Genomic DNA, 21,943 nt, shown 5'->3' with positions numbered 1-21,943 from the left:
CTAAAAATACAAAAATTAGCCGGGCATGGTGGTGGGCGCCTGTAATCCCAGCTACTTGGGAGGCTGAGGCAGGAGAATCACTTGAACCCGAGAGGTGGTGGTTACACTGAGCCGAGATTGTGCCACTGCACTCCAGCCTGGGCAACAGAGCAAGACTCCGTCTCAAAAAAAAAAAAAAAAAAGATTATCGGGTCTCTGAGCCCCCATATCCACTGTAAGATGAGTGGCCTGAGATAACCTTTGTGGGAGCCCCCCTAGCTGTGACACTGGACATCCATGACTTATTCCCCACCTTATAACACAGACACTTGTAATTCTGTCTGGGTATAGGAGTAAGCATTCCTAAATTATTTATTTATTTTTTAATTTTTAAATAGAGACAGGCTCTTGCTCTGTCACCTGACACCAGCAATCCTCCTGCCTTGGCCTCCCAAAGTGCTGGGATTACAGACATGAGTCACCGACCATGCATCCCTCAATTCTTAACCACTTTTTGAGGCAAGGGATATTTGGTCACTCAGAACTTTTCAGCCCCCAATGCTTCCATAACAATAATTATTACTTATTGAGCATTTATTATCGACCAGGTGATTTTGATACACCATCTCATTTATAATGTAGGTATCATCCATATTTTACAGGTGAAAAAACTGAGGTTCAAAGAGGTTAAGCTGGCCTATGGTAACTAAGTGTAAGTGACTGAGCCAGGACTCAAACCCATGTCTGATGCAAATATGTCTAAATAAAATGAACAAATACTCATCAATTCTAAAATACGGGCATCCCAAAACAATAGCCTTTGTTCCTCTCCTATTCCTTTCCTGCCCAGGTTTCCCTGTCTCCTTCCAGTCCCAGAGTCAACTCTGCCATTTCCTCACCATGTGCGTCTTCACGTGCACTGCCCAGCATGCCGCCATCAACCAGGGCCAGGTATGGACAGCTGAAAGCCCAGGTCCCTGAAGGCAAGGTGACCTGAGGGAGAGATGGGAGTTCAAACCCTAAGTACCAGGGTTCTAGGGTTACAGTTTCTTCCTCCAGCTGGACTGGTATGCCTGGGTCCCTAATGCCCCATGCACAATGCGGATGCCTCCACCCACCACCAAGGAAGATGTGACAATGGCCACAGTGATGGGATCACTACCTGATGTCCAGCAGGCCTGTCTTCAAATGGCCATCTCATGGCATCTGGGTCGCCGCCAGCCGGACATGGTGAGAGGGGACTCTGGGGAGAGGGAAATGACAGTTGGAAAGGAAATATTAGAGTGGGGGCTGGGCTCTAGGTGCGTTCATCTTTAGAAACTGACTGATCCTTTGTTCTGTCTCAGGTGCCTCTGGGGCATCACAAAGAAAAATATTTCTCAGGCCCCAAGCCCAAAGCTGTGCTAAGCCAATTCCAAACAGATTTGGAAAACCTGGAAAAGGAGATTACAGCCCGGAATGAGCAACTTGACTGGCCCTATGAATACCTGAAGCCCAGCTGCATAGAGAACAGTGTCACCATCTGAGCCCTAGAGTGACTCCACCTGCAAGATTTCACATCAGTTTTAGGACTGACATTTCTATCTTGAATTTCATGCTTTACTAAAGTCTCTGCTGCTAAGGCTCTATTTCCTCCCCCAGTGAAACTCCCTACATTAGTATCCCACTAGCCCAGGGGAGCAGTAAACCTTCCCTGCAAAGACTAGATCCTTTTATACGCTTTGCAGGCCCCATAGTCACTGTCTGAACTACTCAGCTCTCCTGCTACAGCATGAAGGCAGCCACAGACAACATGGAAATGAGTGTGACTATGTTCCAATAAAACTTTATGGACACAGATATGAATGTTACATCACAAAATAGTCTCTTTTGGTTTTTATTCAACTATTTAAAATGCAAAAAAATCCACAAACAAATGTGCTTTGTTTGAGACACACACAGCCAGGCTACAGACTGGATTTGGCCCTTAAACTCTGCACTAGCCTGAGGCCCTGACCCTACTTCCAAAACATCCAAGATCATGGAGTAGGGGGATTTCTTAGAAAAATCAACTTCCAGCTAACTCTCCATTCCCGGGAACTAACCTTCATGCCGGGTGGCCAATGTATAAATTCCTGACTCGGTTCTTTGGCAGTTTCCTTCCACCCATATTTCTCCTGTTCACCCATGTACCCCAAAAGTCCCTGAATAAGAATGATGCTTTGGGGGCAGAATAAAAACCACTGCCCCAAAATAGCTGCTTTCTCCAAACAGTCCCAGATGACAGGCACATACTTCATGTCTCAAAGCTACTTTCCCAGCCCCTTTAATACTCTGGGATCTATGTGTTTGTCACATTCCAAGTTATCTTTCACAAGCCTTTTAAGAACAATATGCACAAAATAAATGGACAAGAACTACAAAGTTATTCTAGCCAATGATAGTGTTTATTTGTTAGGTCCTGGGGCCTCAAGGTCAAATGATCCCTCTCAATTATTCTGAGGTCATTGTCCTCACTAGAGTGGGTACAACTTGCTCAGTGCAAAATTGTGCTCTTCAAACGTTCCTATTTCTTTTTTTTTTTTTTCCTGAGACGTAGTCTCCCTCTGACGCCCAGGCTGGAATGCAGTGGCGCCATCTCGGCTCACTGCAACCTTCGCCTCCCAGGTTCAAGCGATTATCCCGCCTCAGCCTCCCGAGTAGCTGAGATCACAAGCTCGTGCCACCACGCCCGGCTAATTTTTGTAATTTTTAGTAGAGACGGGGTTTCGCCATGTTGACCAGGCTGGTCTCGAACTCCCGACCTCAGGTGATCCGCCTGCCCCGACACTCATATTTCTAAATAATTATTACAGATCTGTCACTCATCAGTTAAGCATACAAACGGCTTTTTTGGAGAGGATGACCTATTTATATTTTTAAATCTTATATCCTACCTTATTCAAAAGACCTATCAGTTTTCCTAGTTTAAAGTAGAGAAGCAAAGTGACATTTTTATGTACATTTAACAGGACTGCTTACCTTTACAACCTGCTCAGTCGGCTTTCCCTGGACTTCTCCTAACTGCCCATTTTTCCTGAATTTGGCATCGAGAGTTACAGTATTTCAAGTGTGATGATAAAATATTACTTAGGAGAAACAGTTCCAATGCCAAGAACCTTAAGCAATTTTAAAGCGTTCTAGCCACAAAACCATGCCTGACCCCCAAAAGGGGGTCCTAACTCCTTTATACTGTCAGAATCTCAATTTTAAAAGGGAGGAGTGAGTAGAGATAGAAACGCTCTCTGTTGGTGATAAGCTGTCTTACTTACCATTTCCCCAACACAGGAGAGACTAAGGAATTTCAGGTAAAAATCGGATGGTTCCAATCCTCCGATCCTAAGAGACCATCGCCCCAGTTCCCAAGAGCTCCGCCAGTTTGACTTTTTTGCCCAACGCCTGGTTACTGCTAGTTCCTCGTCACGTGACCTCACAGACTTGGTCACGTGACATGCCAGCCCCTTCCATTCCCGTCTGCGGGGGAAGGGCGACCAAGAAACCGGAGACCCTCGCTCTTCCAATACTCACGCCCTAGCTACAGAGGTCAAGAAGGGCTTCCCCAGGAGCTGTTTCGGTTTCGGACGGCGCCGTTTCCCGCGAAAGTCCTGAGAAGAGTCCAGCCTTGTCCTCCTGCCGCCCCCGGGCGGGATGGTTGAGGCCTAGGCCACGCCCCCTCTGCACCCCTCCGAGGGCATCCTGGGCTTTCTCCCACCGCTTTCCTAGCCCGCTTGCACCTCGGCGATCCCCGACTCCCTTCTTCATGGCGTCGCTTCTGTGCTGTGGGCCGAAGCTGGCCGCCTGCGGCATCGTCCTCAGCGCCTGGGGAGTGATCATGTTGGTGAGGGGACTCCCCAGCAAGGATCGGAGAGGGCCTGAGGGGCTCCGGGCTAGGAGGGTTGGGAGGCAAGGAAACTCTGGGCCGCAGGCAGGCCGGAGGGGCCGGGGATCTACAGGCCCCGAAGAAGGAGACAGACTGAAATTGAAAAATGGGAACTGTTCGAGACCAGCCTGACCAACATGGTGAAACCCCGTCTCTACTAAAAATACAAAAATTAGCCGCGCGTGGTGGCGCGCGCCTGTAATCCCCGCCACTAAAGGAGGTTGAGGCAGGAGAATCGCTTGAACCCGGGAGGCGGAGGGTGCAGTGAGCCGAGATCGCGCCACTGCACTCCAGCCTGGGCGACAGAGCGAGACTCCGTCCCAAAAGAAAAAGAAAAAAGGGAACTGGAGCAAAGGGCCCTGGAGTGGGCAGCTGGGGCTGGTAAATGTGGAGACCCCTCAAGGTAGGTAGGATAAACAAGAGCGGGGTTCCTGAGAGATGCTTGAGTTGAATGGAGGACATGGGGGGAAAGAGTGCTTGTTCCAGAAATGGGTAGCTGGGCCTTGTTTTCCCAGTAATCCACCCACCGCCACTTCAAGAAGAAATGATACGAAGAAGTGCCGGTTCTCCCTCCCCTCTTGCGCACTGTCCCGTGATGATGACGCCTCCAGGGAGGACGATAATCTGGGTTCCTGGGAGAGAAGGCTTGGTCACTATTCCTACCCTTGCCTCGGCCACTTGTCTCAATGTCACCACCTCACGCCCTGTTCCAGGTGGCTGAGTCCGAATCCAGTAACCACCACCTCGTTTTGGTTCATCTTAGGCACGGGTGTGGTAGCAACATTAGAAATGGGAGGGGTTTACGAAGTGAACTTGAGGTCAGGTGCCTGAATTCAACAACCTACCCATTCCCCTTTTCCAGATAATGCTCGGAATATTTTTCAATGTCCATTCCGCTGTGTTGATTGAGGACGTTCCCTTCACGGAGAAAGATTTTGAGTAAGTATTCGGGTGGGGGAGGCGGGCTGGGATCAGGTGAGAGGTGGCGAGGTCAGATTACGTCTGGGAGGTCGGGTGCTTGGGGCCCCTAGGTTAGGGAACAGGGAGAGGAGAGCTGCTTTCTTGAGAATGTGGTTAGGAGCTAGGGAGTCCGACCTCAGCGGCCATTCCAAACCCACCACTTTAGGTGTGGCCTCTTTAGGTATTTTACTTTTCTGTGCCTCTCAGTCCACCTCTGCAAAATGGCTGCTATGACAGATCTCACCCCATAGGATTGTCAAGAAGATTGAATAAAGTAATACACGTAACAGCGCCTAGACAGGTGCTGGGCACATACTGCTCAGCAAACGTTGGATGCTATTAATGTTTGACACCTTGCTTCATTCCCACCCCCAGGAATGGCCCCCAGAACATATACAACCTTTACGAGCAAGTCAGCTACAACTGTTTCATCGCCGCGGGCCTTTACCTCCTCCTCGGAGGCTTCTCTTTCTGCCAAGTTCGGCTCAATAAGCGCAAGGAATACATGGTGCGCTAGGGCCCGGGCGCGCTTCCCCGCTCCAGCCCCTCCTCTATTTAAAGACTCCCTGCACCGCGTCACCCGGGTCGCGTCCCACCCTTGCCGGCACCCTCTGCGGGACTGGGTTTCCCGGGCGAGAGACTGAATCTCTTCTTCCCTCTGTGGCATCCGGCCCCCGTGGAGAGGGCTGAGGCTAGGGGGCTGTTCCGTCTCTCCACCCTTCGCTGTGTCCCGTATCTCAATAAAGAGAATCGGCTCTCTTATGCCCTGTGTCTGTGCTTCAGTGGGGGCGAGCACTGGGCTGAGACTGGAGGTCGGCCTCTGCCTAGGCAGTCCCGACCCCTGAGCGGAAGTGGAGTGAAGTGGTGCGGAAGTGAGGCGAAGGCTTCCCCCTTGGCCTGGGCGCGCCAAGCTGTCGAAGCGACTGCATCTGATGGGGCGGGGAGCCACAGGGTTGAGCCTATCCGCTGCGGGAAGGGCGGGACTTCCTGCGCGGGGGCCTGAGCCGCTCCGTCTCCCTGCTCTCCGTGGTCCCGGCTCGCGTGTAGCGGCGGCGGCGGCGTCTCCGTGAGGAGGCGCGCGGGGCCATGACGTCAGCGTCCACAAAGGTTCGACCTCCCCCGCGGACAGCGCTCCCTGGCGGCCACGGGAGGGCGGGCCCCCCACTTGGCTCGCGGCTCTTCCGCCCCGGGTGGGGGGCGGGCGGGAGCCGAGCCTGGGGTGGGGCTAGGGGCTCCAGGCGGGACGGGGAGGGCGGGCGCCGGCCCCCCGTGACGCTGCCCCGCCCCCAGGTCGGAGAGATCTTCTCGGCGGCCGGCGCTGCCTTCACGAAGCTCGGGGAGCTGACGATGCAGCTGCATCCTGTGGCCGACTCTTCCCCTGCGGGGTACGTGAGCCCGGACTGGGACGTGGACGCTGAGAGCGGGCGCTTGGACTCGGTCACAGACACGGACCCTCTCTAGCACAGGGACAGACGTTAGTTTCCCTTTGTGCCTGGCACAGCACAGAGTAGGTGTTAATAAATGATCGTTGGATGAGGGAATGAATGACAGATAAAAATACAGACAGGCCTATGGCCCAGACTCCTGTTTCACAGTTCTCCCTGCTGCGAACGGGTCGACCACAAACCACCGCCACTCCCAACCACCCCAGTTCATGGAATTCCCCCAGACGGCTGCAGGCTGTTGGTGGGTCTGTTTGAAAAGCCCTTCTTGGCGAGTTGGTTTCAGTGTGCTGTGTACAGCAGGCGTTTAACGTTCATGGTGGAAAGGGGTGTCTAAGGTGGAGGTGGTTGTGATTTCTTGTGATTGGGGTCCTCCAGGTTCCCGCAGGGCCCTCAAGAGCTTCCCGCCCGTCCCCCGCCCCTATGGAGGACCTCTTTATGCATCCGTGGAAGGGGTCCCAGAAATCGGAAGGAGGCGGCTGGTTGACTGTGGGATGCATAGCCTGTGGGCTGGCTCCACACCCCCCCTCCCATTTTTGCTATCCCCCCTCTCCCCTTCTGACAGTGCGAAGTGGACGGAGACGGAAATAGAGATGCTGAGGGCTGCTGTGAAGCGATTTGGGGACGATCTTAATCACATCAGCTGTGTCATCAAGGAACGGACAGTGTGAGGGAGGGTGGCTGCCAGAAAAGGGCGGGTGGGCAGCCTTCTTCCTCCTTACCCAAGGTTCCATCGTCCTCAGAACTCCTTTCCAGCTCAGCTGCTTCCCTACTTTGTCACTAGTTTTTTAGAATGCCCTTGAGAACTGAAAGAACAGAATTGTCACAGTTGGTCAGAAGTTCCTAAAATGCTGTGGTAGTCCTTCCAAGAATGTGAATTTAGGTTGCCTGAGATGCTCAGTTATTGTATTTGATGATGGAAGTCCCCTGGTTCTTTATATAAATTTTGGGGGACTCCACTGCGGTGATCCTGGACTAGTTGATCAGTAAATCCCAATCCACCTGTAAATCACCAAGCCTTACCCGATGTCTCTCCCGGAAGAGAATGAGGAGATGGGCCTTTCCCACTACTCAGCTCAGGGACTCCACTCTCCACATTCCACCCACCCTGAGTGAGTGTAAAACTTTGGGAAAGTGAGAACCCTCCCAATGGGTTGGGGCCCTGACCTGGATTCTTTTCAAGGGACTCCCAGAACCCCTTCACCTCCCCTCCCTTCTTCTGTTAGTCTCTCTGATGACTCCTTTCCTAACCTCTTCTCTCTTTTCTTCAGGGCTCAGATAAAGGCCACTGTGAAACGCAAGGTATATGAAGATTCTGGCATCCCCCTTCCAGCTGAGTCACCCAAGAAAGGGCCCAAGAAGGTGGCATCTGGTGTCTTGTCACCTCCTCCAGCTGCCCCTCCTCCCAGCAGCTCCAGTGTCCCCGAGGCCGGGGGTCCCCCCATAAAGAAACAGAAGGCTGGTGAGGGCTGTGGACTTGCTACCTAGGGGTTAAAAGTCCATCTGAGGTTCAGTGAGAGAATTGGGCCTGGGTCAAAGAAGGGTCAATCTCTCTTCCTGTCCCTGTGGAGGTTCCCAGAGAGGGGCAGAGGGGAGGGGAGGCACGAAGCTTTGGGAAGCTCGGGGCTGGGGGAGAGGCCGTCAGGGGAACCTAGAACCTAGCGTATGCCCCCTTCCCAGATGTGACACTCAGTGCTCTGAACGACTCCGACGCCAACAGTGACCTGGTGGATATTGAAGGGCTAGGAGAAACTCCTCCAGCTAAGAAACTCAACTTCGACCAGGGTAGGAGTCCTCCTCCTCCCACACAGCTGACAGGGTGGGGGAGAAAGGGCTCACCTGGATGGCAGGGCACGGTCTCCGCAGGGGCCCCTCCCTCGTACAGGGGTTTCGGAAGAGAAGGTGCTCTCATACACAGCGCAGGGCATTGGGTCAGTACGTAGCAGGGTGTTTCAGGGAGTTGGGAGTGGCCTCGGAAGCACACTGGGGGCTCGCTCCATCTCGGCCCATTTTACTTCCTGTTCCAGACAGCCTGACCCTGGATTCTGGCCTTCTCATGACCTCTGCTGATCCTCCTCTCCTCTCCTGCTGAGCCTTCCACCTCTGACCTCTCACTGTTCACGCTGGACCTGTGGATCTCCTGGGACTCCGAGCAAGGCCTGCACGAGAGAGGGCTGAAAGGCTGCTGGGGCTGCCACCTCGCTGTGCCCGCATAAGCATCTGCCCCCAACCCCCTTGACCTTCATCTGATGGACATTTTTATACAGAAAACAATAAAGATTTCCCTCTCAGCTTCGTGCTGTCTGCTTAACATTATTAGCAGGAGAGGGCTGTTCCCTCTTCTCTCCTCGGCCCGTGGGGGCTCAGCCCCTCCTCGGTAGTTTTCACCACCCTGCCTGGAGCAGCACAGCCAATATTGGCAGACTTGCTTCCCTGTGCCAATATTTCTGTGCTGCTAGAGCCAGGGAAGCTGGGTGTGGGTAACAAAGACTCCACTTTGTTCTCTTGAGGCAGAACGTGCTCCCAGGGTCTCTGGCCGTCAGTATTCTTGAAACTGTCCTGGAGATTTTAGAGGGGTGCTTACATACCCCACCCTCTCCTTCCCCACCTGGCAAGAAGTTTGTCACAAGGCCCCAGATGTTTTTTTGTGTCACTTCTCCAGGATGGCCTCCCAGGGCCAAGCCTCGGCGGTGCCTCCCCCACCCTCGCTCTAACACCACAGTGTGGTTTGGACGTGGCCACAGTGCCGTACAAACCACAGTGTGCTGCTGGGGCGGGAGCAGGACCGGGGTGGGCTGAGAGGAAGAGAGCACACGGCAGTGCCGGGAAGACCCCAGCACCGCCTCCAGGAGCGGGGGGATAGAGAAGCCTTAAAAGGCAAACATGGCCCCCAAAAACGTTTGGGAGGAACCAGGGACGGACTGAGCAGGCAACTGGAAGGTGATGGACCACAGGGATGAGCTCATAGTATAGGAAGACTGGACCATCTTCCCTTTGTAGGAACTCAGCTCAGGGGATCCCTAGGGTGGGGTCAGAGGCAAAAGAAATAGGGAATGACTGGGGGGACCAACACACTGCCTCCTGTCTCAGCAAGGGCAGGGACCCAAGGTTTCCTGTGTCCATCCTTCCTCTCCCGGGGTCAGAACCCAAGAGAAAAGCAAGGAGAGACAGAGGGCCAAGGCCAGCAGGGTTGGGAGTTGGCAGTCCAGAGGTGGTGGGGCCGGAACATGGCTGGGAGAGGGGGGCCGGAAGTCGCCCTGGGCCCTGGGCCTGCCACAAGATGGAGGCCAAAGGCAGGAAATGGAGACCAGGGGGAAGGGGAGCAGCAGAGCCCAGGAAGAGGGCCATCTGGACCTGGGGGGCCAGGTATTCAACCCCCAGTGCTGTTCCCACTCCCCAGGGCCCCCCAGGACCCGAGCTGGCCCCCACAGCCACGTCCATCAGTCCATCCACCAGGCCAGGGCAGGCGGGCCCACCCCAGGGAGCCACGTTTAAGCTGAGACAAACATGGCTCTCCCCACCCCCAACTCCAGGCCTTCCCTCAGCCCTTTCCTCCTGTCCAAGACTTGATTTTTTAAAAATACCCCTCGGAAAGCAAAATCCAAGGACGAAAATCCCTTCTGCAAATCAAAATATGACCCTCTAAAATCCAGAAGTTATCTTCTCATATCCCATCGCATCTTTTACCACCCCCTCTTCCGACACACCCCCCAAAACTCTTAGCAATCTGAAAGATCTAAGGTGGTGTATGTAAGCAGTCTTTTTAGGCCCCCGAAGATGCCAGAGCCCTCCCGGACACCCCTATCTGTCCTCCATCAAATCTTGCCAAGGCCGCCTGCTCCTCCACCACCCTCCATAGCCCCCAAGCTAACAGTTGCCCCCAGCTCCCACCTCGGCAGAGCCTTTGTGGGGGGTGAAAGAGAAATTAAACACTATCCTAACGGCTGGGGATGTTGGGGGGCTCTCTGGTCTCAGCCTTTGGTTTCCGTCTGGGGGGCTGCAGTTTAGGGGTGTAAGAGAAAGCCTCTCCAATCATCCCCCCAATTCCAAGACTGACAAAGCCAACCCCACCCCAGCACGCACCTCCAAACCTCCCCCCCAACCGCCACGTCTCTCCTGAAAACAGAGGACACTTCCCTCCCCACTTACCTCAGCTACTCTCCCCTGAGATCCTGGTCCCCTATTTTGAAAAGAGCAAAATTTAGGGTGCATCCCTCACATTTGGGGTGCAGGAGAAAGGAACCGCCCCAGTCGCATCGCTGGCCTCCTTCCTCTCGGCTGGCTCAGGGACTGGGGAGTGCCCTGGGGAGGGGGCACCCCCACAAGAGAGCTCAGGAGGGGTTCCTCCACTCCCAGTCAGAATTGGGGACACCCCCCCAAAACCCGTCCCAGCCCATCCGTCTCCAACTCGGCGGGAGAGGCAGCTGCAATGCCCCAGTCAGATTCACCCAACACTACATTCCTCACCCCATCTAGAGGGGTCCCGGGGTCCCCAAAAAATCCCAAAAAAATCTAGGATGTTGGGAGAACGGTCCTGGACTAGCTCCCCAAATTTGGGGTCCTCAGATACCCCCGTTTTTTCAGGAAAATTCCGTCTTTTGCCTGCCTCCCGCCAGCCCTGCTCTGTCCCGATGCCAATTTTGGAAGTCACTCCCTCCTTCCTCCTCCCCGTCTCTCCAGGCCCCCCCCACCGCTCGGGGGCTAGGGTCCAGGACACCTGGCTTCCAGACCGGGGGGAAGCACTCCTCAAAGGGCTAGGGGCCAGGAGGTCAAGCTCATTGCCCCTGTCTTAAGGAAGCAGGAAAGCCCGTTCCTCCCTTCCCCTCCCCCCTGGCTGGTCTCCGTGGTGGTTTAGGAAAGCCTGGAGGATTGGAATCTGCCATTGCTGTTGCACAGGCAGTTTTTTTTTCTTGGGTTGGGGGGGTGGGCGGTGGGAGGGAGAGAGGGGAGGAGAGCCGAAGAGAGAAGGGACCCAGGCGCGAAGAGCTGGCCTGGCTTACCCTGTAGCCCCGGCTGCCGTGGGGAACCCCTCCCCCCCATCTCACCCACACTCTCAGTCCTCTGTCTGCTTTCTGTTTGGGGCTCATCCTAGAAAATCAGGGTACAAGAATCACCTCCTTGTACCCCACCAGCACCCCTCCTTGCCACACTTCCAACAGCACTGCCCTGGTCAGGGGTGTCCACTTTGTGAAGGGACACCCCGTTTTCCTCCAACTTCCCCCAAACTAAGGGGTGCTCCCTTAAGAAATTGGGATTCAGAGCCTGAAACCGCCTTTTCTCCCTCACTTCTCCCTCAAGCCACATAATAATAAAAGGACATACCACACCCTTTCCAAGTTTCTCCCTTCAAATCCTGGGCTTATTTGGGGGTTCACTAAAGAAACTTCTCGAATCTGGGGTGAGAGGGTACTATAAGCAAAAGACATCCCAAACCAGGGTCCCAATTACGTGAACCCCCAAATCAGTCTCACCTTATGATTATCCCTTAGCTTCACCAAAAGCATCCAGAGTGACAAAACACCCCCAAAATAAGGACACCCCAGAACTTTAGTCTCCTGTCCTCGTGGCCCTCACCTTGTTTCCCCCCCAGGGAAAAAGCTTATTGGGTATCCATAGATACACTGGAATACCCCACGTCTTTCCACTTTGTGGAACATGAGTTTCCACAAGACTCAAATACAAAAGTTTGCTCCCCCCTCCCCAGACCCCCAATCACAGATAGCCTCGAACTTGCTCCCAGCTTCCTATAATGTTCCACCTCAAACTAATTTTTAAAACTCCAAATTGAACTTCTTATCCCCCAAATCTAATCTGAGCCTTGAAACGTAGATGGCACCCCAAAATAGACTGCACCCCCAAATCGGCATGAGTACTTTGGTTCTGCTGATAGTCCAAAATGACACAGATGAGCACAATCTCCAAATTGTGGGTGTCAGAACCCGCAGAACTAATGTAGCTTCAAAGTCAGCCCCATACCTGAAACTTACCATATAGGCCTCAAAGGCTGAATGCAGCCACCGGTGCTCACAATCAAATCAACACCCCATAATAAACAGGCACCCCACAACTGACCAAATAATACTCCATCCTGATGCCAGAGGGAGCCCTTAGTCTAATTCTCATCTCCAGGCTGGGCAGAGACCTAAATAACCCTCACATGTCAAAGCCACCTCATCGTCACCTCATCGTCCTGAATTTCCCAATTCCCGGTTTCTCAGCTGGTCTTTCATGCATTCAAATAAAGACACACTCCGGTCTGAAGGCGAGGGCCCCCCGCCTGATATCTAGCCCCATGGACCATGGCAGGTCAATCCTGGCCGCCTGTACACTCTTCCCAGCCCAAATCCGGGGAGCTTCTGCCTTGCAGCTGGATTCAGCTCTAGCACCCCTTCTCCAAATGAGCTTTGCCTCGCCTCCCCGCAATGTCTCCCGAAACAAAATATGAGGGTGTGATCCATGCCCATCTCTCAGATCAGGGACTTCAAATTAGGGTTGTTAAGCCCCCTCCTGCTCTCTCTCCCTTCTCCTTGTTTTCCCTTCTCTTGTTTACCCCACCCAATTTTAATATTAATGTGCAATTAAAAGTCACCTCCAAAGACATCTGGGTAGCAGTGTCTAGCTTAATTCGAAAAGAAACCCGGAGTTCCCAGGCTCAGGTCCCCCTTCTTGTCCCACCCATCCCCCTGGCTCCTAAAGCCCACGATTTCTCACCTCAGGTAGGAACCCCAGCCTGAGAAGAAAGTCCCCACGGTCCCCTAACTCTAGCTCCCTCCGCCCAACCCTAGACCCCTCTTAGGAGACAGAGGTGCAAAATAAACCCGCGCAAAGGGGAGGAGGCTAAAGGTTTCAGCCGCCCAGACCAAATGGATCCTGCGCCCGGGTCTGAGCGCACCCCCGGCCGGGTGGAGACGAGGGGCGAGGCGAGGCCAGTGCTCGGCCGCCCCCTCGTGGAAGGAGCCGCACATTGCAGAGCCTTGCCTACTTGCCGCGCTGGACCCCGGCGTCCCGCCAGCCTTCAAGCGCAGCCGACGGGCGGGTGCCCGAGGCCCTCCTGAGCTGGGATTGGGGGAAAGCGAGCGGGCTTTGGGCGGGAGTCCGTCTCTCTGGATCCCTACAAGGACTCAGAAGAGAGTCGGGAGCGAGAGAGGCCGGACGCCTGGGTCTCCCGAGCGTCTCTCGCCCCTCCACCCCCACCTCGGGGCTTTCCCCACCTCCTCGAGGGGAAGCAGCTGGCGGAGCCGTCCGGTCGCAGGACAATGGAAGGAAACCGACTAGAAATCATATCCGCCCTCTCCCTACCCCGCCCGGCCAGAGCCCCCCTTTTTGTAGGCCCGGGTACAGGAGCTTGTCATTCACACCACACCCTCCCCCGTCTGAGACCCCACGGGAGCCCACTGTCGTCTGCCCAAACCTGCTTTCTCGTTGGGCTCCCCCTTTTCTCCCTTAACACAGTACAAGAAGGGGCGAGGGGGTGCCGTATGCACTTTGTCCTGCAGCAAAGGTTGGCTCCTGGCAAACCCTCCCAAAAGCCAAAACACCAATTTTCACTGGCCCAGGCCTTCCGACGACTCAGACTCCCGTATTTCCAACCTCGATATCCCTAACCTCCTCCCCAATTCCAATATCCCCGTCCTCGTGTCCACTTGCAGTGACCCAAGACCCCCTACGTTACGACCACCCCTTGTTTCTGAGGTCCCGCCCTCGAGACGGAGACCCCGCCCTGGGCTCGCCATCTGGAGAGCGAGGGAGGAAGGAAGGATACAGACCCAGGCGTTCACCCCACCTCCACCCCCGCCCCCGACATCCCGGCCAGATAAAGGAGCCGAGGCCAAGAGGGGAGAGAGACCCCGCCCCCCTTAAGAAGAGAAGACGGGCCCCTGCAGGACGGGGGTAAGAACAAGAGACTGAGGGAGCCAGACTCCTGGGTCCCTCAAGAGGGTTGGAGCTCGTGTGGAGCTTGCCATCAGCAAGCCTGAGTCCCAGAAACTGGGCTAAGCTAGGGATCTGGGGACTAGATAGGAGTCGCAGAATTCCGTAGTTCGGGGAAGAGAGCCTCGGCTGGGGTTTGGAGGTGTGTGGACGGCAGGCCGTCAGATCTCTAGGCAGGGTCGGACACCTGAGACACAGGCGGGCAGAAGGGAGTGGCGGTGCTGGAGGGGCACTGGGAGTCGAACCCAGGGCGATGGGCGCGGGATTCCCCACGCTCGCCAGCGACGCAGCGGTGTGGAACCTTCAGCTGGCTCCAAGCGCTGTGGGATCTGGAAGAGGCAAGGGAGCGAGGGTGTCGTAGAGGGTATAATGAACAAGAAGAATTAGGAGGGAGGCTGCGTGTGCCGGGGCTAGGGGCTGGAGGCCCTGGCTCTAGCTGCACCACGGAAGGAAAAGGCAAACAGAGGAGGGAAGGCGTCTTAGAACTGCCTGGATCCAGAGCACTTTCCACGGCCTCTACAGGCCTGCGTCGCTATGGGTTCCCCCGCCGCCCCGGAGGGAGCGCTGGGCTACGTCCGCGAGTTCACTCGCCACTCCTCCGACGTGCTGGGCAACCTCAACGAGCTGCGCCTGCGCGGGATCCTCACTGACGTCACGCTGCTGGTTGGCGGGCAACCCCTCAGGGCACACAAGGCAGTTCTCATAGCCTGCAGGTTCGAGGGGTGGGGCCGGGGCGGGGCCAAATGGGAAAGGGGTGGGACCACAGGGCCTTTGAAAGGGAATCCGAAGCCAAGTCTTTCAGAAGCAGGAGGCGGAGCGTCCGACAATTGGGGGCGGGGTGATAGTGAGGAGGCGGGACTTTTCAGGGGGCGGGGCTTCCTAAAGCGGCGCGTGTCTCCCTTGGTTCCCCAGCCCCTAAGGGACCTATCTGCTCTCTCTCCAGTGGCTTCTTTTACTCAATTTTCCGGGGCCGTGCGGGAGTCGGGGTGGACGTGCTCTCTCTGCCCGGGGGTCCCGAAGCGAGAGGCTTCGCCCCCCTACTGGACTTCATGTACACTTCCCGCCTGCGCCTCTCTCCGGCCACTGCACCTGCAGTCCTTGCGGCCGCCACCTATTTGCAGATGGAGCACGTGGTCCAGGCATGCCACCGCTTCATCCAGGCCAGGTGAGGGACCCCGGCTCAGCGTTCTCTGTGGGTGAGGTGTTAAGGGCAAAGGCAGAGATTAGGCAATGACACTAACGTTCATCACACTTTCCCCAGCTATGAACCTCTGGGCATCTCCCTGCGGCCCCTGGAAGCAGAACCCCCAACACCCCCAACGGCCCCTCCACCAGGCAGTCCCAGGCGCTCCGAAGGACACCCAGACCCACCTACTGAATCTCGAAGCTGCAGTCAAGGCCCCCCCAGTCCAGCCAGCCCCGACCCCAAGGCCTGCAACTGGAAAAAGTACAAGTACATCGTGCTAAACTCTCAGGCCTCCCAAGCAGGGAGCCTAGTCGGGGAGAGGAGTTCTGGTCAACCTTGCCCCCAAGCCAGGCTCCCCAGTGGAGATGAGGCCTCCAGCAGCAGCAGCAGCAGTGAAGAAGGACCCATTCCTGGTCCCCAGAGCAGGTACTGAGTCTAGAACCTCAAGAATTTGTCAGAGCTGGCCTCAGCTAGAAGACAGAATCATTGGGCCTTCGTGGTCAGGAGGAAGGATGAAGGGAAATAGGGGGTGCGTTTCAGAGACACTAGCTCACCTTAAGGAGCTGGCCAGAGACCAGGGTGGCACTTGGGCAGTACGATGGATGTGGCTCATTGGTCAACAATATTGGCTCACCTCCAGAGGGCAGGCCTTTGGCTCCGAATTTCCCAGGAGAGAACCCCCATCCCCCATCCATACAATCTCTTTTAACCCTTTCCCCTGGGCCTTGCCATCTGCCTAGGCTCTCTCCAACTGCTGCCACTGTGCAGTTCAAATGTGGGGCTCCGGCCAGTACCCCCCACCTCCTCACATCCCAGGCTCAAGACACCTCTGGATCACCCTCTGAGCGGGCTCGACCACTACCGGGTAAGAGACCCTCTTTCCTGGCTTTTCTCCCATGACTGCTCCAGGCAAGTTTGTGCCAAGAAAGCCCCCCAGAAAGGCCTATTCCAATGGTTCCTAAACTGTATTACAAATTAGAATCACCTAGGAAGCTTTTAAACTCTCACCGCCCAGGTCACACTCCATAGACTGAAATATCTGGACCTGGGAACGAGTCATCAGTATTTTTCTAAAGCTCTCCAAGTGCTTCCAATGAGCAGCAAAGTTTGAGAATTTCTGGCCTATCCTCTTTCGGAGCTGAATGATCAGCCCAAAGCTTGTCAGGGCCTCTCTGGCAGGCTGTCATTCAGAGTGGTGCCAGTGAGGAGGAGATTTTAGCCAGGCACGGTGGCTCATGCCTGTAATGCCAGCAGTTTGGGAGGCCAACACAGGAGGATCACTTGAACCCAGGAGCTCAAGGCCAGCCTGCGCAACATAGTCAGACCTGGTCTCTACAAAAAATAAAAATAAAAATTAGCCAGGCATGGTGGTGCGCACCTGTAGTCCCAGCTACTCAGGAGGCTAAAGTGGAAGGATCGCTTGAACCTGGGAGGTGGAGACTGCAGTGAGCCGACATCACACCACTGTACTCGAACACAGGCAACACAGCGAGACCCTATCTCAAAAAACAAAAAAAACAAAACAAAAGAAAAAAAGGAGGAGAAACTGAAAACTCCTCCCACTAGCAGGGGCCTCCACCTACCACTGCTTTTTTTTTTTTGAGATGGAGTCTCACTCTATCGCCAGGTTGGAGCGCAGTGCCGTGATCTTGGCTCACTGCAACCTCCATGTCCCAGGTTCAAGCGATTCTCCTGCCTCAGCTTCCCGAGCAGCTGGGACTACAGGCGTGCGCCACCACCACGCCCGGCTAATTTTTGTATTTTTAGTAGAGGCGGGTTTCACCATGTTGGCCAGGATGGTCTCCATCTCTTGACCTTGTGATCCGACTGCCATGGACTCCCAAAGTGCTGGGATGACAGGCGTGAGCCTCCGCGCCTGGCCACCACCACTACTATTGAAGGGGAGATTAGCTGAGTACTCAAGTCAGACGGATGTGGAGTCAGATCTGGCTCATCTTACTATCTCCTTACTTGGCCTTGAGCAAGGCGAACCAGCCCCAGAAGTCTTAACAATAAATTGGGAAAAAGAAAGCCCGCTACTGCGTGGTTTGAGGTTTCAGTAGTACCTAGATAGCCCTCATTAGTAACTATGGTTGCCGTTACCCACTCCCCTTCCCAGGAAGTGAATTTTTCAGCTGCCAGAACTGTGAGGCTGTGGCTGGGTGCTCATCGGGGCTGGACCCCTTGGTTCCTGGGGATGAAGACAAGCCCTATAAGTGTCAGCTGTGCCGGTCTTCATTCCGCTACAAGGGCAACCTGGCCAGTCACCGCACAGTGCACACAGGTAGGGGTGGAGAGGGCCCTGGCCGTCCAGCCCACAGCTGTCCTAGGGCAGAGTCCCTGACCCCCCATCTTCCCTGCCTCCAGGGGAAAAGCCTTACCACTGCTCAATCTGCGGAGCCCGTTTTAACCGGCCAGCAAACCTGAAAACGCACAGCCGCATCCATTCAGGAGAGAAGCCCTATAAGTGTGAGACGTGCGGCTCACGCTTTGTACAGGTACGGAGCCAGCCTCCAAGTGGCTTCCAAGGCAAACCCGCAAGAGGTGGGGTGGGCCAATAGGGAGGGATCTGTCCCTCTCAGAGACAGGACTTGAAGTCTCCTCCCTCCCAGGTGGCACATCTGCGGGCGCACGTGCTGATCCACACGGGGGAGAAGCCCTATCCTTGCCCTACCTGCGGAACCCGCTTCCGCCACCTGCAGACCCTCAAGAGCCACGTTCGCATCCACACCGGAGAGAAGCCTTACCACGTGGGTACCCAACCTGGCCTGCCCAGTGCCTTAGAATTACCTCTGCTTTGCCGAGGGGTGGGCTCTGAGAGGTGCAGGCCTGGCTGTCCCTGGATCTCTTAGAAATGAGTGGTGGCTGGAAGAGTCCAAGCAAATAAGGGATGGAGGCTGGGAGTAGGGATGGGCGGGTATAGAAGTGATGCCCCTGGGCTGAGCGCTGTTTTCTCAGAGAGGAGCTACAAGCAGGAAAACCTTTGCTAAATAAGGCAGGGTCTATCCCGTCAGCCACCCCTGAGGATTTGGGAGGATGTGAGAGTCAAAGAGCTGATCTTCCGCTGGACAGTTCCCTCTTGGGCGAGCTGGACAGGCCCCCCCTCTGCCCCGGCTCAACACCTAAAAGGTGATTGTGGATGAGGCAGGACCTGACCCAGCTGTCCTCCCACAGTGCGACCCCTGTGGCCTGCATTTCCGGCACAAGAGTCAACTGCGGCTGCATCTGCGCCAGAAACACGGAGCTGCTACCAACACCAAAGTGCACTACCACATTCTGGGGGGGCCCTAGCTGAGCGCAGGCCCAGACCCCACTTGCTTCCTGTGGGTGGGAAAGCTGCAGGCCCAGGCCTTGCTTCCCTATCAGGCTTGGGCATAGGGGTGTGCAAGGCCACTTTGGTATCAGAAATTGCCACCATCTTAATTTCTCGCTGGGGAGAGCAGGGGGTGGCAGATCCCGGCTAGATCTGCCTCTGTTTTGCTGGTCAAAACCTCTTCCCCATAAGCCAGATTGTTTCTGAGGAGAGAGCTAGCTAGGGGCTGGGAAAGGGGAGAGATTGGAGTCCTGGTCTCCCCAAGGGAATAGCCCTCCACCTGTGGCCCCCATTGCATTCAGTTTATCTGTAAATATAATTTATTGAGGCCTTTGGGTGGCACCAGGGCCTTCATTCAATTGCATTTCCCACTCCCCTCTTCCACAAGTGTGATTGAAAGTGACCAGAAACACAGAAGGTGAGATCACAGCTCTGCTGGCAGAGATTACTAGCCTGGGCTCTCTCCTTAGGCTTGAGTATTTTATATTAATTCTGTCATAACTTTTATCCTTAGACTTGTTCTTGTTTGCTTGTTAGTTTGTTTAAAATGGAAAAAGGGGTTCTCTGTGTCCTGCCCCTGTAATTCTAGGTCTGGAACCTTTATTTGTTCTAGGGCAGCTCTGGGAACATGCGGGATTGTGGAATTGGGTCAGAAACCCTCTCTGGTATTCTGGATGTTGTAGGTTCTCTAGCAGTCTAGCAATGGATGCAGACATTTCTCTGTTCTTCAAGGGTGATAGGAACCATTATATTGAGCCCAAAATGGAGGTAATAATAAATGCCTCCTGGAAGCTGTGGGTGCAGGGGATTCTGTATCTAGATTCTGTATCACTCCAAGTGGAGGCTGGCAGCTTTTTCTGCAACATGGTCCAGAATCTAAAATGACCCATTAATCTGGTCACTTGGATTTGGCTCTACTGTATTCATCTATAATGGCAGAGACCCACCAGGGCTCAAGTTGAGTCCATCGTCCTCCCACAGGGGCCTGTTCTTAGCACTGAGTTCATCGCTCCATGGGGGAGAGATCAGACATTCCTTATCAGAGATGATGTGACTTTTTCTGACTCTGCCCAGTCTCTGTGAATGTTATGACCTAGGGAAGAATCATGAAACTCTTTGGCTTGATTAGATGGTAAAGAGTGTTAACCCATCCTTTACTACAGAGGCATCTGGGTTTCAATGTTACTTGGGGTTCTCTCTATTGAGTTGAGCCCTTCTTTAATAGGTTTTGGATATCTTCTGGCAAGTGTCCAGATGCCAGAACCTTCTTTGCCTCTAGAAGTGATGGTGCTTGGTAACCTTACCTTATAAAAGCTGGGTCTGTGACCTGGTCTTCCCATCACTGCATTCCTGTCTGGAACCAGTGAATGCGTTAGAACCTTCCATAGGAAAAGAAAAGGGGCTGAGTTCTATTCTGGGTTTGCTGTAGTTTGGTTGGGATTATTGCTGGCATTACAGAAAAGATTGGCTAGCTGATAGGCCAAAGGCCTGTTCTAGTTGACCAAGTTTCAAGTAGGATTAAGAGGTTGGTTGAGGGGTGCAGTTTCTGGTGTAGGCCGGGTAGGTAGAAAGTTAGGAATGGGGTTGCCTCTTGGCTGGGTGGAGGCTCTGAAATGTTAGAAGATGTCCTGAAGCCTTGATTTGTAGTTCTGCCCCTTATTGCCCTGGGGCCTATTTGATTATGGGACAAGAGTAGAAAGTAAGAAGCACTTTTGAATTTATGGGGTAGAACTTCAAGGATAAGTCAGTTTTAGTGGCTGTCACCTGGGGACTAGTGAGAAAGCTACTCTTGTCCTTCTTCCCTCTTTCTCCCCATGACCCCATTGCAGAATTAAAGGAGAAAGAAGGGAAGGTGGAGGAGTCTGTAAGAAGGAACCATGATTTATATTTAGCAGATTGGATGGGCAAGTGGAGAATGCCTGGGGATAGAAATGTTAGATCTTGCAAGATGAGATCCTTGGAATAAAGAAGCCTCTCTCTGCTGCCTGCTGTGTCCTGGGTTCTTGCCTTCGGGTCTCGGGGAGCGAGGAAGAGAGCTCTTCCTCCTGGACATCTGGGATTCTGTACCATTCCACTGTCCCTTCCCACCAGACCTTTTAAATGGTCCTCGTTGTCCCTTTCCCTGCCCTTGCCTTCCTGCTCATTGTGTAGGAACCAGTGACTTCATGAAGTTTCTCCGGAGCCACCTGCATCCTGCTGCTCTGAAGTCACTTCCTGCCTGAGGTGTGGAGGCGGCAGGGAGAAACCAGGAAGCCACTAATAATATCAAGAGGCTGGGGCTTGCATCTGTGCTAGGGATCTTAATGCTCGGGACATGCCTCCATCACCAAGGAAAATGGATAGGATTTTGGTTCCCTAAGGACCACAGGGGCTGGAGGTGGCACTGAGAAGACTGAGTTGGAACTAACATGCCAGCCCACCCTCCCCCAGCAAGGGTATCTTGAATCTATCCAGGGTCCAGTGCATGCATCTCTCCCACCCTTTCCCCTGTCCTGTATGTGTGCTGGGTGCGGAGATCACTAATTTTGATGTTACCTCCCTCTGGGCCTTAAATTCCTCGTCTGTGGAAAAGTCAGTTACCACGATCTCTGCAGCTGCCTCCCACATTGAAAGTTTGTAGTTGTCTTAGTCCGTTTTCTGTTGCTTATTATAGAATACCTGAATCTGGGCAATTTCTAAAGAAAAGGAATTTATTTCTTACAGTTACGGACACTGAAAATTTTGCCCAAGGTCAAGTGGCCACATCTGGTGATGCTCTTCTGGTTGGAGGGGGCTCTCTGCAGCGCAGGGTATCAGCTGAGGGGTAGCAAGTGTGCAAACATGGCCAGCTCAGGCCTCTCTTCCTTTTCTTATAAAGCCACCAGTTCCCCTCTCATGATAACCCATAATCCAAGAATGGCAGAGACCTCAGGATCCAATCATCTCTTTGTTGTTGTTGTTGTTGTTTGGTTTTGTTGTTGCTGTTGTTGTGAGATGGAGTCTCGCTCTGTCTCCCAGGCTGGAGTGCAGTGGCGTGATCTCGGCTCACTGCAAGCTCCACCTTCTGGGTTCACACCATTCTCCTGCCTCAGCCTTCTGAGTAGCTGGGATTACAGGCACCCACCGCGCCCGGCACCTGATCATCTCTTTAAAGCCTCAGCTCTCAATACTGTCATGTTGAGGACCGAAAGTTTCCATATGAATTTTTGGAGGAGACATGCAAACCATAGCATTCTGTCCCTGGGTCCCCAAAACTC

The 21,943-nt window shown here is 54.1% G+C and overlaps 3 protein-coding genes and 2 long non-coding RNA genes across 5 annotated transcripts in view; 3 read left to right on the top strand and 2 right to left on the bottom strand.

Moving 5' to 3' along the window:
• The window catches only part of ALOX12 (arachidonate 12-lipoxygenase), a 23,008-nt gene extending 21,190 nt beyond the window's left edge, over positions 1 to 1,818 (top strand). The window contains exons 11-13 of the mRNA XM_011994638.1: positions 830 to 930; positions 1,039 to 1,209; positions 1,326 to 1,818. Of these exons, the coding sequence (XP_011850028.1) occupies positions 830 to 930; positions 1,039 to 1,209; positions 1,326 to 1,505 (452 nt within the window). The 3' untranslated portion in view covers positions 1,506 to 1,818. The remainder of the gene's footprint in view (positions 1 to 829; positions 931 to 1,038; positions 1,210 to 1,325) is intronic.
• The window catches only part of LOC105549915, a 36,711-nt gene extending 33,303 nt beyond the window's left edge, over positions 1 to 3,408 (bottom strand). Inside the window, exons 1-2 of the long non-coding RNA XR_001007631.1 lie at positions 3,270 to 3,408; positions 879 to 972 (exon numbers count right to left, since the gene is read on the bottom strand). This is a non-coding gene — a long non-coding RNA (uncharacterized LOC105549915). The remainder of the gene's footprint in view (positions 1 to 878; positions 973 to 3,269) is intronic.
• A 283-nt stretch (positions 3,409 to 3,691) lies between these two features.
• LOC105549916 (chromosome unknown open reading frame, human C17orf49) lies at positions 3,692 to 8,574 on the top strand. The gene is made up of 8 exons (XM_011994639.1): positions 3,692 to 3,835; positions 4,740 to 4,816; positions 5,213 to 5,944; positions 6,128 to 6,222; positions 6,845 to 6,946; positions 7,551 to 7,741; positions 7,960 to 8,064; positions 8,307 to 8,574. The coding sequence occupies exons 3-8, from the start codon at positions 5,924 to 5,926 to the stop codon at positions 8,369 to 8,371; spliced, it is 579 nt and encodes a 192-aa protein (XP_011850029.1). The 5' UTR covers positions 3,692 to 3,835; positions 4,740 to 4,816; positions 5,213 to 5,923; the 3' UTR covers positions 8,372 to 8,574.
• LOC105549918 lies at positions 6,889 to 10,710 on the bottom strand. The gene is made up of 3 exons (XR_001007632.1): positions 10,429 to 10,710; positions 8,119 to 8,438; positions 6,889 to 7,085 (listed from the first exon to the last, which is right to left on the bottom strand). It is a non-coding gene; the product is annotated as an uncharacterized LOC105549918 (long non-coding RNA).
• Positions 10,711 to 14,090: 3,380 nt separating this feature from the next.
• BCL6B (B-cell CLL/lymphoma 6, member B) lies at positions 14,091 to 20,693 on the top strand. The gene is made up of 9 exons (XM_011994637.1): positions 14,091 to 14,169; positions 14,731 to 14,921; positions 15,152 to 15,373; positions 15,470 to 15,820; positions 16,135 to 16,259; positions 17,514 to 17,678; positions 17,762 to 17,892; positions 18,007 to 18,144; positions 18,569 to 20,693. The coding sequence occupies exons 2-9, from the start codon at positions 14,743 to 14,745 to the stop codon at positions 18,683 to 18,685; spliced, it is 1,428 nt and encodes a 475-aa protein (XP_011850027.1). The 5' UTR covers positions 14,091 to 14,169; positions 14,731 to 14,742; the 3' UTR covers positions 18,686 to 20,693.
• Positions 20,694 to 21,943: the final 1,250 nt, after the last annotated feature.

The sequence above is a fragment of the Mandrillus leucophaeus genome, unplaced genomic scaffold (genome assembly GCF_000951045.1).
Source record: "Mandrillus leucophaeus isolate KB7577 unplaced genomic scaffold, Mleu.le_1.0 Scaffold46, whole genome shotgun sequence".
NCBI lineage: Eukaryota > Metazoa > Chordata > Mammalia > Primates > Cercopithecidae > Mandrillus > Mandrillus leucophaeus.
This window is presented reverse-complemented; position numbering and strand designations above follow the sequence as displayed.